At 46.1% G+C, this 15,607-nt stretch overlaps 2 protein-coding genes across 6 annotated transcripts in view; one reads left to right on the forward strand and one right to left on the reverse strand.

The window, feature by feature from the left end:
• TDP1 (tyrosyl-DNA phosphodiesterase 1) overlaps positions 1 to 8,921 on the reverse strand; it is a 76,129-nt gene extending 67,208 nt beyond the window's left edge. For 4 of the 5 annotated variants that reach the window (XM_084792020.1, XM_084792019.1, XM_084792021.1 and 1 more), the window contains exons 1-4: positions 8,837 to 8,921; positions 3,427 to 3,979; positions 1,357 to 1,400; positions 262 to 317 (exon numbers count right to left, since the gene is read on the reverse strand). In XM_084792020.1, coding sequence (XP_084648146.1) covers positions 262 to 317; positions 1,357 to 1,400; positions 3,427 to 3,973 — 647 coding nt within the window. In that variant the 5' untranslated portion in view covers positions 3,974 to 3,979; positions 8,837 to 8,921. The remainder of the gene's footprint in view (positions 1 to 261; positions 318 to 1,356; positions 1,401 to 3,426; positions 3,980 to 8,836) is intronic. The other variant, XM_084792023.1, reaches the window with a different exon arrangement.
• Positions 8,922 to 9,194: 273 nt separating this feature from the next.
• The window catches only part of EFCAB11 (EF-hand calcium binding domain 11), a 175,920-nt gene continuing 169,507 nt past the window's right edge, over positions 9,195 to 15,607 (forward strand). Inside the window, exons 1-3 of the mRNA XM_084792039.1 lie at positions 9,195 to 10,088; positions 10,567 to 10,662; positions 15,099 to 15,144. Coding sequence (XP_084648165.1) covers positions 10,008 to 10,088; positions 10,567 to 10,662; positions 15,099 to 15,144 — 223 coding nt within the window. The 5' untranslated portion in view covers positions 9,195 to 10,007. The remainder of the gene's footprint in view (positions 10,089 to 10,566; positions 10,663 to 15,098; positions 15,145 to 15,607) is intronic.

Consider the following 15,607-nt stretch of genomic DNA (forward strand, 5'->3'; position numbering starts at 1 on the left):
AGAAACTATCTCGAAAAACAAATACAGTAAAATGAAATACAAAAAAAGAGAGGAGGAAGAGGAGGAGAAGGAAATGGTTCCTGAAGACCAATATTCAAGTCTCCCCCCCTAACTAAATAAAATGCTTTTCTCAAAAAAATAAGTGTTTTCTGTTAACAATGATGGTAAGTGAAATACGGAGAAAAGGTGGATGGGTAATCTGTGAAGTGCATGTCTTACATTCTACCTCACTGCTCGAATGTCTGGCATCGCAGGACTCACCTGAATTCTGGTGGGTACTGTTTTATGAGCCAGTCCACATCAAAGCAGTAGTTAAACTAAATGAGGAAAATGAAAAGTGAAGTAAGCCACATGTGTGTTCATAAGAGCTGTTAATAAATTGAAAGAATTTCTAAAGCAAGCACATGGTACAATGACATAAAACTGGTCACATGCTCCAGTACACAAAATTAACCCCAAATTTCATCTTGAAAAACATGTGGTTCAAGGGACCTGCATAAATGGAGCCCAATGCCCTGAACAGGTTCTAAGCATAGTGTCTGCACAGACTTCGGCAGTGGTGCTGTTGCCCTATTTCTAATTGTCTAAGCTTCACTTTTCCCTGTGGCGTCAGAGACAAAGATCCCCGCACAGTCAGGAAAGGCCATTTCCTTTCAGCACAACTTATCAGCTGGTTTTATTTATGAAGAAGAGGCTTCCTATTAATGCCTGGCCAATCCTACGCACAGGAGCTCAGCTGAGAGAGAATGTGGCTTAGGTTTCTCTCTAGCGATCAGGGACAGCTACAGGAAAGTGGTACATTTCCTGCCTTCAGGAACAAGACCCTTTTTTTCTGACTAGTCCTTGGGCTTCTGGACCATTATGATGACTGTCAGCACCAAGGAACCAGCTCGGGGCAGCAGGAGCCCTTGAACATGCAAAAGTCACCATATATCTGGCTCGCTCCCTTCGGGTCAGTGCAGAGCATCCGTTTTTCTAAAGCAACTCAAACCGGACTTGGTCTTCACCGTGCCACGTATCCTTCCTCAGGGGGCTGCAGCAGCATCCAATGAAGCTGGGAGTGTCTCCCAAAGTCTTTCAGGCAGGACTGTGCACAGTGACTTCTTGGCCGGTCTCTGTGGCCTGGCTGAGAGTCAGGTGTTTTCCTGTTAGTGGCACCCATGCTCTATGCTGATAGGAACCAAGTGGGAGCGTGACACATGTGGATCCCATAATATGGCCAGGCCCTGGGCAGATGCCAGCTTAGGGGACACTGTATAGGACCAAGAAGCCCATGTGCTGTCACATTTTCTTATAAAGTTGCTTAATTATCTGTCTCACATCACCCAAAGGAAGCACAATTTACCATAAACTCACCTGAGCTGAGGAGACAAGTGTCCCAAAGAGAGGAGATAAAATATCTGTAAGATAAGACAAATGGATTCTTAGACAAAACTCTAGATTTTATAACACAACAACCCAAGGTTGTTAGCAGTTAAGCCGAATAACTGCTACAAGCCTAGACTGTAATTTTCTATAAAACACCTGAAAACATTTCCTTAATATTTATTACACATTCTTTGATAAACTAGAATGCAAAATTAGAATAGAAAACTTAAGTCCTTGATGACTGCCCAATTTTAGACTCTGCTCCCTGTAGCTGGAGGCCACTTGCTTCCCACAACAGAACATTCACACCCTCAGTACTCGAAGTCCACTCTGGGGACACGCCACTTGGCTTCCCTCAGGCCTGACTTTGGACAGATTACAATGCTACAATGAACATCATCCTCCACCCGCACAGGCCTTCTCCGGGGGGCAGACGCTGTTCTTAGTACGTTCCATGCCTGACCTTAATCCTTGGGGGGTTTTGAGGTAAGGTGTCACTCTTCTCTTTTGGACAAAGAGTCTCAGAAGGAGGCTGGGTGTGGCCATATAGCTGGACGGGTCACAGTTAAGGTTTGAGCTAGGATGTCTGGCTAGAGGTTGCCGGCACCTGCTAAGCTGCCTCTGAGAAGGAAGTAGGCTAGTTCACTTATGTGGCAGTCACTCGTGTTTCCTGTCCTCTAGACACTGAGCCAGATGGTCCGGTCACAATGGCTTGTGGGGAAGGTCCTCCTCATTGTGAGAGCAGCAGAGGTGGGGGATAAGCTGCAACCCAGTCTCCCAGCTGGCTTCTGTCTTCACTCCAGCTGTGTAAACTTTGCCTATCTTCCAGGGCCCCTGGCTGGCCTCCACGAGATCGAGAGCACCTATATTTATGGCTAGTGTTAGCAGGATACATCAAATAGCATGGGGTTAGACACAAGGAGAACCGGCTCTACCATTTAATGGCCTCTTGTGACCTAGGGTGAGTTCTGAACTGCAGATGTGACACATGTCCAAGGACATCTGATCACCTACTAGGCTGCTCCAACAATTCAAATGCAGATGAAAGCCTCATGATGGCATGCTATAGTACACGGAGCAGTCTTCTGCTTCCTATGTCAGCCTCTCCCAGACAAAGCAAACCACCGGCAACTGTCCCATATGTCTTCAGGATACTTATATGAGAGATACTCAAAAATTGGTAGATCTGGACTTACGACTTTGGAATTAAGCTTTTATGCCCCATACAGCAGAATATAGGGTACTGCCATACTATGCTGAGAATCATCATAATCTAGGTCGTGAGTATGAGCCAGAGAAAAACCTTAACACAAGGGAATGCTTACCGTGTCTGTCTGCCGGGCGAACACACGCAGTGCTTTACTTCACGCACCTGCTCTGCTCTGAGCCCTGATCCCATACTGCCTCAATCACAGCGCCAGTGGGTGGCAAAAGAAGGGCTCGGTGCCCTCTGTGCCCACATGCTCTGTTGTTCCTCCACGGGATGCAGAGAACCACTTGAGACCCTTCTCTGCCTCAACCTGGAAGCATCCAGCTGCGTACAATGGTACTCACTTTGGCTTCTTTGTCCTAGGAACCAACCCAGGCTTTCCTGCGAGGTCCTCAAACACCACTAGGCACTGTTAATCCCTGGAGCCTTAGGGAAAGCATAGGTGGCAAGCCCTGGCCCTCAAGAGCTTGATTTGATGACTCTAAGAGAGAGAGCTGAGAACTGACATGTCCGGGGCCCAGGTGACTCCGGGGCTGCTGGTCCAGGGACCGTACTGGACCACCATGAAGCTTATGGCACTTAGTAGCGCTAACTTCACCTGAGAAGTTCCACACTGTAAGTCAGAGCTGTGCCAGGTGTTACTAGAGGCTGAGTTTCAGGGCCTTGAGAAGGACCCTCGGAATGCCACCTCGCCGAGTAAACAGTTGGCTGTCACACACACTCAGGGTAAAGTACCCTCCCACTAAGTAGTTAAGATGGGTTCTTAAGGGGCCAGTTTGAGCTGTGTCCCACGCTTTACCGAGAGGGAACTAGCTCACCAGCTCCTAGACGTCCTTGTCCTTACTCACCTTTGATGTGGAGAGCTTTGGAGTTGTACTTCGCCTTAATCCCTGAGACTCTAGTGAGGTAAAACTGGAAAGGGTTCCCTTTATCCAGCATGTCCCAGATGTCCTGGCCTTCCCCTGAGGTCTCATAGTCATCGTTTGCCCTCTGGGGCCTAGGGCTGGCTGGAGGGCTGCGAGCTACAACTTTCTGGGCAGCAGAGGGGCCATGTTTTTTCTCTTGAGCCACTGCTCTCGTAGGCTGTTCCTGCTGGGTGTCCGGCTGCCGCTCATCGTCGCTGCTGGACAGACACCAGCCGAGACCCTCTGAGGAATCACTCTTCTCCTTTTTGGGGGGTAACAGCGAGTCTGCGTGGCCGAACTTCACAGGTGAGATCTGTCTCTTGTGTGCAGCCTTGCGGGCCTCTGAGCAGGTGTATGGGGGCTCCTTCGCCGCGCCCTGCCCAGCCTGGGGGACGGAGGATGTTGATGGCTTGTCAGGGTTAGGGTTCTCATCCTCGCTTTCGTCACTACTGGATATTGTCCATTTCCCGTAGCTGCTCTCCTGAGTCATTATACTCTGAAAATAAGTAATGGAAGCATTACTTCAGGCAAGTGGCAACGTAACTTTTTGGCCCTCACATTCCTGGTCAGATGGAGACTGCAGGACCCGCAGCACTTCTGTCACCATCGGCATGACCGTGATCTCTTATGTGGGGCTGACAGACTAAGGGAGGTGTCCTAGCCACCTTCTCCTTCCGGCTGTTTCAATCTATGCCTTACACCTACAAATTTATCTTCGCTCACACACAGGCACTCACAAGCCCCCTGTAATGACTAAGTTGTATGTTCCCATCCGCTTGCCGAGCCTGAGAGGAACGCCAGATGCCCACTTTTCTGTACTCACAGTCTATAGCACTGCCACGAAGACCCACCTGGTTTCAGGTCATTAGCTCATTGGCCACACCGGAACTCAAACTACTGAAACCTGCAGGCAAGGATTTGTACCAAAGCCAAACACTTTTAGTTTCCAAATCACACAGCTGGTCTAATTTATACCCTCTTGCTCTCAGAAAAGGAAAATATAGGATATATGTACTTTTGGCATTAACTACAAAATGCACTCAGCTAACCAGGGAAGGGCTAAGATGGTTTTCTAGCAGCAGCTCCCTAATATGATGCCTTTAATAGGCTAGTACAAAACTCTGAGGAAAACTGAAATAAATACACAGAAATGTGTTCTCCTATGGTCTGGGTGTCTTCAAGGCTTGTTTCACAGCTGAAGAGGATGCAGTATGAGTGGGGTAAACCAAGATAAAAAAAAAAAGCAGTACTCCACAGAACTTGTAACCTTCACAAGGTTAGAAAGGAGATCAAGAGAGGGTAAAAAGTGCTGGTAAGGTAACATGGGGGCAAGGCAAAAAGATGCAAGTCACCTGAAAACAAAGAGGAGACAAGGATGGGGGAGAGGTGTGTGTGTGTGTCTGTGTGTGTATCTACTAAAACGTACACTTTGTTTGTAAAGATACCATATTTTGTATGTTAATTTAACTTTTTAAATTGAAAATTTAAAACCACAAACAAAAAGGGGTAGACCGAGTAATGACACCTGAGGCTGTCTTCTGGTCTCCACACACACACATGCACCACATGCAGAAACATGCACACACACACACCACATGCAGAAACATGCACACACACACACATGCACATGCAGAAACATGCATGCACACACACACACACACACACACACACACGCACCACATGAGAAACATGCACACACACACACACACACACACACACACACATGCACCACATGCAGAAACATGCACACGTACACAAATGCAAACACACGAAAAACCAAAAACCTCAAAAGTAGCCGGATGAGCTGTGGACTCCATCCCCAGCACTGCTCAAAAACAACCAACAACCAAATGAACATCACCATCATCATAACAACAACAACAACAACAACAACAATAATCATTTAAACACTGGGCCTTTCTACATTTATTCTCCATTCTAAAGCAAAGAGTAGATCTCGGAATTTGGGGTGAAAAATAGTTCTGCTTCCAACCTGAAAGGAGCTGTTTGTAGATTCTTGTTTGTTTTTTCCAGACACAATATTGCTCCGCACTCCAGATTTGCTGCGAACACCCACTCCTGTTCCAGCTTTACAGTGCTTGACTATGACCAATCTTTTCTCCCTTCCCAATATATGTAAAGGTTCACGAACTTGTGTCATCCTTGCACAGACACCATGCTGATCTTTATCATGCAGATGTTGGCTGCTGCAAGGAGCACAGTCTGCCAATCATCTCTCCCTTAGGGGAATACAAAGCTCACAGCCTGTATCAATAAATCGGCATCCTGGAACTTTGAGAGCTCTGAGCAAAGTCCCTGTGACTCTAACCTCTTTAGACATTGTTTTTTAGATCTATATTTTCTAGATCAGTATGGGGAGGGGATGGTGGGGGGGGTGGCATGCCTATCAATAACTTGAACGAGTTGGAAAAATAAACACAAAGCTTTGAAAAGGCCAATTCTCAGGAAACAGAGCCTTTTGTTTGGTGCAGGCTTTACACAGACTTTAAGTTTGGTGATTGTTGACATTCAAAACTATGCTGTTTACCACCGAAGGCCTCTGTGACATATTAATGAAATTGTTCCCCGTCAATCTGTGCACCAGGTTCCCAGCCTCATTGTGAAAACAAGATCCTCCTCCTGTGGAAGCAAGCGGGGCTGCTGTGAGGTAAATGTCAAGACCGTGCAGGAAATGACTTCTAATTTGGAGGACTGGCATCAGATTGCACCGCGCCCTCCCTCATACACAGGACCCAGGAGCTTCTGGAAGCAAGGCCCAGCATGACAAAGGCAGACACCTAAGGACTTTCAGGACTTTATTATCTCACCAGGCAGTGCTACCACAGGGCAAGGCCAAAGTCACCGGTCCAGTAAGTGACACCAAAAGAATGACAATGGCTCTCTAGGTACACCCCTGTACCCACTGAAGTCCCAGTCCATGGGGGAGACAAGTGGAGCCTGCCATTGACTGACTGCCAGGACAGCACCGCAATCCCATTCTAATTCAGTCTCTGCTTAAATCAAGGAGAAACTGGAGGGTTAAAAAAAAAAGGGGGGGGGGCTTACATTTTGCTTTTGAACTACAGTGGGCCCTGGACTCTTCTACAGCATCTGTAACACTGTTTCCCCCGCCAACAGAACAGGGCTCATGGCACCATTACAGCCAGCCACAGTAGCAAAATAAAGTCTACTTTGTAAAAGTATTTACACAGGAGTGGATTCAAATGAATATTGAGCAAATCATAGCATATGTGTAAAGAGAACAAATAAAAACTATGGAGGCAGGGGAGGCAACAAAATTTGGCAAACATTGCACCAAGATGAAAAAGAAAAAAAAAGTATCAAATCCTTTCACCAGACAGCAACTAAGAATGTAAGTAGAGGTTTTATTAGTGAATTTTTAAAAAAAAATTTAATTTTAACTTATGTGTGTTGGTGTGAGGGTGTCAGATCTTGGAGTTACAGACAGTTGTGAGCTGCCATGTGGGAGCTGCCATGTGGGTGCTGGGAATTGAACCCGGGTCCTTTGGAAGAGCAGGTAGTGCTCTTAACCACTGAGCCATCTCTCCAGCCCATTAATGAATTTTTTAAATAAAAGATCTATTTATTTATTATTATGTATACAGTGCTCTGGCTGCATTTATACCTGCAGGCCAGAAGAGAGGGTCAGATCACATTATAGATGGTTGTGAGCCACCATGTAGTTGCTGGGAATTGAACTCAGGACCTCTGGAGGAGTAGTCAGTGCCCTTAACCTCTGAGCCACCTCTCCAGCCCTATCGACGACTTCTTAAAATGTCTGGGTTCAACTCCCAGCACTCACATGTCACCTCACAACTGTCTGTAACTCCAGTTCCAAGGGACCTGACCCCTTACACACACATATATATGGCAAAACACCAATGCACATAAAGTAAAAATAAATTATTTGAAAGTAAAAGGTCCCTAGAGAGCTAGAGTTTTGACTCAGTGAGGGTTTGCCATGAATTCTAATCCCCATCGCTGACCTAGAAGCCCAGCATAATTCCTATGCTTGTAATCCCAATTTTGTGGTAGACACAAGCGGGTCCCAAGAGTTCAGTAGCCAGCAACCCTGGAAGAAAACTGCCATCCACAGGTTCAGTGAGAAGTCATGACTGACCAGACCAGAGCAGAGCAATGAAGGAGGACACTCAACTGTGTGTACGTACACACATGTACAAGTGTAAACACACACACACACACACAAATGGGGGCGTGGGGTGGGAGTGGGGGACGACAGAGACTCAAAGTTATGCAAATAAGCACTCCACTGAAAACTTTGCTTCCTCAAGCCCAAGCTGAGCAGGCCCTGAGCTGTAGTTTCTCTCCATATATGCTGCTCCTCAGGCCTTAAGACCCAGGAAGCCAACTCCTCTGAGCCCAGCAGGAAGCAGAATTAAGAACTGAAAATAAAGAGGTAACAATATACCGCTTCTATTGTAGGCAAGTTTAATTTCTGGGTGAAAGGCACAAATTAACACACACACACACACACACACACACACACACACACACACACACACACACACCCCTAAAAGTCAAGATTCTCACTACATTTTACAGGGATAGCCTTTCTTTGGAATCCTTTCTGGAGTAGCATGTGAGCTCTGCGCAGGAAATGTAATCAGCAGGCTAAAAGACAGATGAGTAACATTCCGGAGAGAGGGGGGCTCCAACCTACAAAAGGCCAAGTCTAGGAATGCCCAAGGAAGAAAGGGATGAGAGAAGTGAGGCAAGGCTGTTAAAAGGCGAATTTTATTCCAAAAAACACTGGGGCTCCCACTGCGTATTTTAACTAAGAGGAGTGCCTTGGTCTGTTTAACCTTTTTAAAAAATGATCACTTCCAGTACAACTCTGGGAACACGTGGCGTAGACGCTTCTGCAGGAGTGTGGGGTGCTGAAGATGGTCCAAGAGCAATGGGTGTTTTGGAGTAAGCAAATCGTGAAGCTGCCAACTTTCCCCGGGCGCTCAGCTCTGCCCAGATATAATTCCAAAAGTACAGACTCATTCCCCCCGCCCCTCAAGACAACCCTATTTCACGGCCGTCCCCCTGGGGTGGAAACTGAGGGCAGAGAGGTTCAGAGCCTGCAGCCAGCGGGGGTCCCCCAACTCTGCAGCGCGCCCCCGGAGCCAGGACCGCAGGATCCCGGGTTCAGGGGACCCTGCCCAAGGGCCCCCGGGTTCGCCGCTGCTCTCCTCGCAGTCCGCACCGAGCCCTGCCAGCCTCTCACCACCACATCCGCTGGCAGCGTCCAGCGCGCCGCCATCAGGAAGGCGGGCGCAGAGATCCAGCCGCCGCCAGAGACCGCCCCGCAGCCGCAGACACCTACCTGACCCGCCAGTCCGCCGCCGCCGCTGAGACCCCGCCCCCGCTGCGCGTCCGCGCATGCGCACAGTTCAAACCCGCTAGCGCCTCTACCCTGCAAGGGTTGGGGGGGCGCTTCCTCCTTCCGGAAGCCCGCCGCTGAGTCCTAAAGCCCGCCCCATTCTCGGGAGACTAACAGGTCTAGGAAAGGGATGAGTGGAGCTTTGGGGAAATCTGGCTCCTCTCACACTCCTCTGCTCCTTTCCTGTTGGCCAACTCCTTAAGAAGGCAGAGACAGAAAGCGTCCACTAGCTACTCTCGTAGTTATTCAATAACACCTGCTTTCTGTGGACGCTCTCAGGCAGCCTCAAGGACTGAGGCAGCCGCTTCAGACTTTAAAATCAGGAGAAGTTAAACGAGTTCCCACAAGACTCAGAACCTCTGAAACCGGAGTGTTCGTGTCAATCTCACTGATCTGCCAGAAGGGTGGAAGGCTGTGATTAGAAACCGGTCTGGAAAACGAAGCTTTAGTCCATATTTCTCATCTTGTCAGCTATGGAATTCTTGTGCTACTCCTTGAGTCAGTCGGTCTTAACGTCTGGCTCCGCTTCCCGGGGGCTGAATAATTCTGCGTAAACACTAACCGGTCATTTCCTTTATTTGACCTAGACGGAGCGCTAAGTGCCGGGGTTACCAAGAGGACGAAAATAAACATAGTAGCTGCACTGAGAATACCATTCAATGGCTTGGTTTAAAAGGGAATTTTAAGAGTTCACTGTGTGTGTGTGCTTTCCTCACATTCTTCTTGTGTCTCCTACCAAGTCTAGCAAAGACCTGTCAAAATAATCAAAGGGAATTTATTACAAATTTGGTTGAAAGGCTGAGAGCAATCAAAACATGTTAAGACGGCATAAGAGGCGCGGTATCCTCCTCGGCGGCGCTCAAGGAGTCAAGAAAACGGAGAAGGGGCGGGACCAAGAGCTGGGGGCGGGTCTTGGGAGCCCCTCCCCGTTGTTAAACAGCGCCTTTGACCAATGACACTACGAAATCAACGCCAGTGGCTCGGAGGCTGGCCAATGGGAGGAGACGTTGGAGTTGCGCGGCGAAGTTGAGTCCCGGCGGCGGCGGGCGTGGTCGCGGTGGGCTGATCGGTGCTACGGAGAAGCTGGGGAAGGACTGGTTTGCTGTGCCTGTCTATGGCTATGTTCCTGTCAGAGGCAGGCGCCAGGCCGCGGACGTGCGAAGCCAGCGCCGAAGAACGCAGGAAGTGGGCGGAAGTAGGTGTAGGAGCGCGACCCAAATTTGGATAAGCCCGACGGAGGGCCACTTCTGTCATTGCTCTTGGGTCTCCCTCAGCCAGTTCTAGTCAGCTTGAAAAGAGCTGATTTTAAAACCGAGGCTTAGCTTCCCTGTCCGCCACACAGTCCATGAATAACTACCTGAATTCACTTCTCTCTTCCCACCCCCAGCACCACCTTCCCAGCACCCCCTTCCGAATCCTAAGGACTGAACTTTTGCGTACGGTTTATTCCAGTGGTTTAAAGGAATTGATTTGTTAGTCTAGAGGTCAAGTCTCTTAAAACTTTGGCGGGAGGGGACAGAGGGAAAACCTTAACGCAGCCTTTATATCGCTTGAGAATTAAAACTAGGGTAATGAGGCCTCATTTTAAAAGCTCCACAACCAGGTTGAGTTTTAGATGTTTTGTGTTTTTCTGGTTTCTGGCTTACTAACTGTAGATGTTTACTATTCCTTAGGTATTTAAAGCATGTGATGAAGATAACAAAGGCTACCTAAGCCGAGAGGACTTTAAGGTTGCGATTGTAATGCTGTTTGGGTACAAACCCTCCAAGGTTAGAACCTTTTCTCTCTTCCCCTCTTCTGCTTCTCTTTCCTCCTTTTTGGTCTCTTTTCTCCCTTCCTCCTTTCCCTTCTTTGGATGGGGCAGATAATGTTGTAGAAATGAATCCTGAGAAAATTAGCCTGGAGTACTGACTGTAGAGCTAATCTCTTGATTTATAAACCCTTCTTAAGGTGTCTCCAATGCTGAATCCATCTGCTCCCCGCCCTTTAAAGGCACAAACAGGCAGCCAACAAACCATCTCCACGAGTCTCCTAAAATTTATTTTAAAAAATATGGGATGGTAGAGAGGGGAGGCTGGGAGGAGGCAGAATAGAAGGAATTTGCCTATTAGCTGATATGTATTGTAGAATTTCTGGGTGGCTTTGTTTAACTGGTAGATGTAATACCTTCATACACTCCACAAAATCTCTTTCCACTAGACTCGGGTCCCACTTCCCAGGAGTTAACTAGTTTCTTCTCTATTGTTCTACATACATGTAGAACACAATCTTCTACTGAAAATATTAGTTCCATGCTGTTTTATTTTGACATGCGTTTTTTCACTTAGCAACAACCCCAAAGCAATCCCCCATTACCACCTTAAAAATAGCTGTATAATGTATAGTAAAGAGATTTAGCCAATTTACCTTTCATTGTTGTTTGAATTAATTTCAGTTCCTGCAAGCATTGTTGCAGTGAGAATCCTTTTATATCTACACACACACACACACACACACACACACACACACACACACACACACACGTTATGTCTTTGAGGAATAAATATAATATGTATGTGTATGTATATGTATAATGTGTATGTGTGTATTAATCATGGATATGTAATTGCAGTATTTGGGAGCATGAGGAGAGAGGTCAGGAGTTCAGGGCCAATTTGGACTACATGATGAGACAGCATTTTAGAACAATGGCAAACAAGCGGAAACACCACATTTCCTAGAAAATATAATTGCTAAGTCTCAGGATATATGCATTTGAATTTTTTATTACCTTTCTTTCTTTTCCTTTCTTGAGCTAAATGGGCAGGCAGATAGATTGTGGCTTAGTGAGTGTCATTAGGATTGTTTACAAGAGTGTGGGCAGCTTACCAGGACCTACACTACTGAAGAAAATGTCGCTCCTCCCCTGTCGACTCTTAAGGCTGTGTAAATCAGGGTTGGGGTTCCCATGAACCCTTCTGCCTTCCCCAGCAGGGTGTTGACAGGCCCAGTCTTGAGTAGGCAATCACGGCTGTAGGCAATCACAGCTGTTGTGAATTCAATGGTGCAGAAGCCATATCATGCTCAGAGGTCAGCACTGCACATCAGTACCCCCACTTCCTCTGATTCTTTTTTAAAAATTATTTATTATTATTATTTATTTATTATGCAGAAGAGGACACCAGATCACAGTATAGATGGTTGTGAGCCACCATGTGGTTGCTGGGACTTGAACCCAGGACCTCTGGAAGAGCAGTCAGTGCTGTTAACCCCTGAGCCATCTCTCCAGCCCCCTTCCTCTGATTCATACATTTTTTTCCACCCTGCTTCTTCCACAGTGTTCCCTGAGCCTTGGAGGGTGTATTTGAAACATGTGGCTGTTACTCTCCAGAAAAGACCTCACCCTTCCTCAGTAATAGAATCACAGCTGAAGCCCAAAGAACCTTCTAGTTTAGTAGGATAGTCTCCTGCTTACCGCTGTCTTTGTGCTGTTCTGCTCGCCTGTTATAAGCAGTCTAGAGACGGCTCCATCCTTACCCAGCCACAGAAGCGGAACTAATCAGAGTCAAGATGGTATCCAAATACAAAAGAGTAGAGTACACACCACCAAGCAGGAGGAGCACCCCAGTCTGTCGATAATGCCCTGCTCACTCCCAGAACTAACAGTGACGCTGGCCAGGGTAGCCAGGCACTCTGTGACATCCCATTTCTGTACCTTCAGAACCTTCTGTTGTGCTTGACTGCAGCGCAACTCCACAGTAAATATTCTGCCCCCCTTCCATAGGTTTTGCAGAGAGCCTGGGGGATTCAGGGTGGTCGGAGATGCTTAGCTCCTGAGAGGCCAGCCATGAGTGTGCTGGCCTGGTCTGGCTCTGAATTGGCAGCTGCTTCTGCTAACCTGCAACCATGTCACCTGGAGTTCCGAGGCAGGTGGCCTGTAAAGGCTGAGTGGTTTACAGCAGTGTACTTAGCCTGGCCTCACCTGGAAAGATAACTTACCTCGGTTTGCTTCTTGATCTCTCTTGAGTCTATTTACTTTACCTTTAGCCTATGTGAAGAATTAAATGACAGGTACAGTAGTGTGGTAATATGCATACACTAGATGAAATGTGACAACTTTTACTTTACATACTGGGTTGAGGGTTTACTGTTTTGTTTTGTTTTTTAATTTACGTTATTTATGTGGGGGGGCATATATAGGGGAGTTTGTGGAGGTCAGAGTCTGTCCTTTCCTCCGACTTTATGAGTCCCAGGAGTTACCTCAGGTTACCAGGCATGATAGAAAGCGCTTTTATCTGTGGAGACACCTTACTGGCCCTCACATTTTATTTCTTAGACAAATGGCATATTTAAGTGGTTACAGGTCACTAAACAATCAAGCACAGCCATAGCAAATCACCTATACACTTGCCAGGCATTTTACCAGAGAGGAGCTTTTATCAGAGAGGAAATTTCCAATGTATAACTTCTTGTATTTTAAATTTTATGCCAGGTTCAGCACTGGAGTTTAATTTTCAATACTGTTTTGAACACATAAAATGCTGATTGTAAGTCAGGCAATTAAACAAGACATATAAAAAATTCCCATCAGAGAACGTGTGTATTTTGAAGAATTAACTGTGAATTGTCATTTTGAGCAACAATGACACTACAATAGTATTTCATCGAAGACTTATATAACAAGCCATGTATACTTTGATGTTTACACAATGAAAAGTATTAACTGTTTAATAAGAGGAGTATTGTCAGCTGCTGGGGATGCAAAGTTGAATAATCACGGTCTCTGCTTTGAAGTAGTTTCCTGTTGTATGGAGTTTAGGGAACTGATAGGCATCAAGACAGAGAAGATATTTAACAAATAGGAAGAAGGGAGCCAGGTGGGTGGGCCATGGTAGTTGGTGTCATTTAGATTAGAGAACCGCCACGAATGTTCTGTGAAGCACCTAGGAGGCCTTTGTGGCAGTAAGACAAGCTGTGCCCTGTGTTTGCCTGGGTATGCAGGCTGTAAAAGAGTGGTGGCATCACCAAGGAGGAGAGAATTCAGATGGAAGTGGGTTCAGAGGAGTCAAATGGAGTGTGTGGTTGCTACAGGTGTAACCTGCACATTTAATTGTTAGACACTGTATGGAGTTTGAGGTCCTGTCTCTTAACCTGTAGGAACAGCATTTGAACAGAGGGGTGACAGCTGGATGTGGATTTGGGGCTCAGTTTATAAAGGGTAGCTCAATTGTAAGACCACATGGCATTCCATAGGAAGCTTCCACAGGATGTGAACAGCACCAGTCCAAGGAAGGACTGCGTTTAAAGATGAGCAGGGAACTCATGACAAAGGCAGACTAGGAACCATTGGGAAGGGACACAAGGAAGCCAGGGAAGGGCAGAGACTCAAGAGTTTGGAAGATTCTAGACTGGCCCCAGAAAAAAAAAAAGTTGTCAGTTCCTGGCAAGGCTCGGCTTTCTTAATGCTTACAAATAAAGCCCCTGTCACCAGTGGAAGGAAGTGTTCCTGTGTTAACATTTTAAAGCAGGCCCCAGAGCTTTACATGCAGTGTGTTCTCACTACAACGTTTTATGTTTATGTTTTTCTAAAACAAGCAGAAGGCTAGAGGAGACCAAACAGTTAACAGTGGTATCCACTAAATTGAACAGTGTCTTCTTTGTAATTTATACTCTTCCTGTTTCTGCACTGACCATGTGCTACTGTTTTATTATACCACCTTTTGTTGATAGGCTTTTACTGTGTAGCCCGTGCTTGGCTTCAGTCTCTCCCTTCCTGCTCAGTCTCACAAGTGCTGGGATTACAGTGTGAACCACCATACCTGGCTTGGGTTACATTTAGCATCAGGAAAATCGACAAATAAAGCTATTATAACAGCTCTGGTACTTGCCTTTTTATTTATTTATTTATTTATTTATTTATATTTTGTAAAGCAGAAAGTTTTTGTTTTAGGTTATAATCTGTATAAGACAGCCAAATTGATTTAATGTATTTTAGCTATTGGTCAGCAAAATAAAGTTTTGGGGGGCATTGTGGCAAATTAGTATTTGTTGTGGATGTTAAAGAACAAGAAAAATGGTCATCATACAATCAAGTGAGGTCACTGTTTACTAGGTTCAATAAAGTCGGCTTCCCATTAAATATACAGCTTCCCTTATGCCTGGAATTCAGAACTCATACTTTGAAATGTCAGATAAAATTTCATGTCCTCTTTCTCTTTTTTTCTAGATAGAAGCAGATTCTGTGATGTCGTCAGTAAATCCCAACAGTTCTGGTAATATGAAAGATAATATTTTTAGTAGATATTAACAACGATGTAATTAAGATAGATTGTGCATTGTATTTAAACGTATCTTTACATCCCATTATTTAAAAGGAAAGATTTAAATTTTGAAAAAATGGTTAGTATACAAAGAAATGGGTTTTACTGTGGTATTTTCCTACACACTTTGTCCTTCCTGTCATCTTTCCTGTCTCCCTCTTCTTGCGTCCCTTCCTCACCTCACAGCTCCCATCTGCTTTCCTGTCACACGTGTCCTTTAACATTCTCTTTTTCCTTCCACTTAAGATCTCTTCATTTCCTCTCATGCTCCAGTCTCGTGTCCTGTACCAAGCCCCTCCCCCACCACACACATCTGGGTTCCATGTTTGAGAGTGTTTGCTATCCTGAGTCTGGCAGATTTCACTTCACATGCAGTTCCATTCATTTCCTGCAAATGCCATGATTTCATTTTTCT

This window comes from Acomys minous, assembly GCF_964271855.1.
Source record: "Acomys minous genome assembly, chromosome: 8".
NCBI classification, from domain to species: Eukaryota; Metazoa; Chordata; class Mammalia; order Rodentia; family Muridae; genus Acomys; species Acomys minous.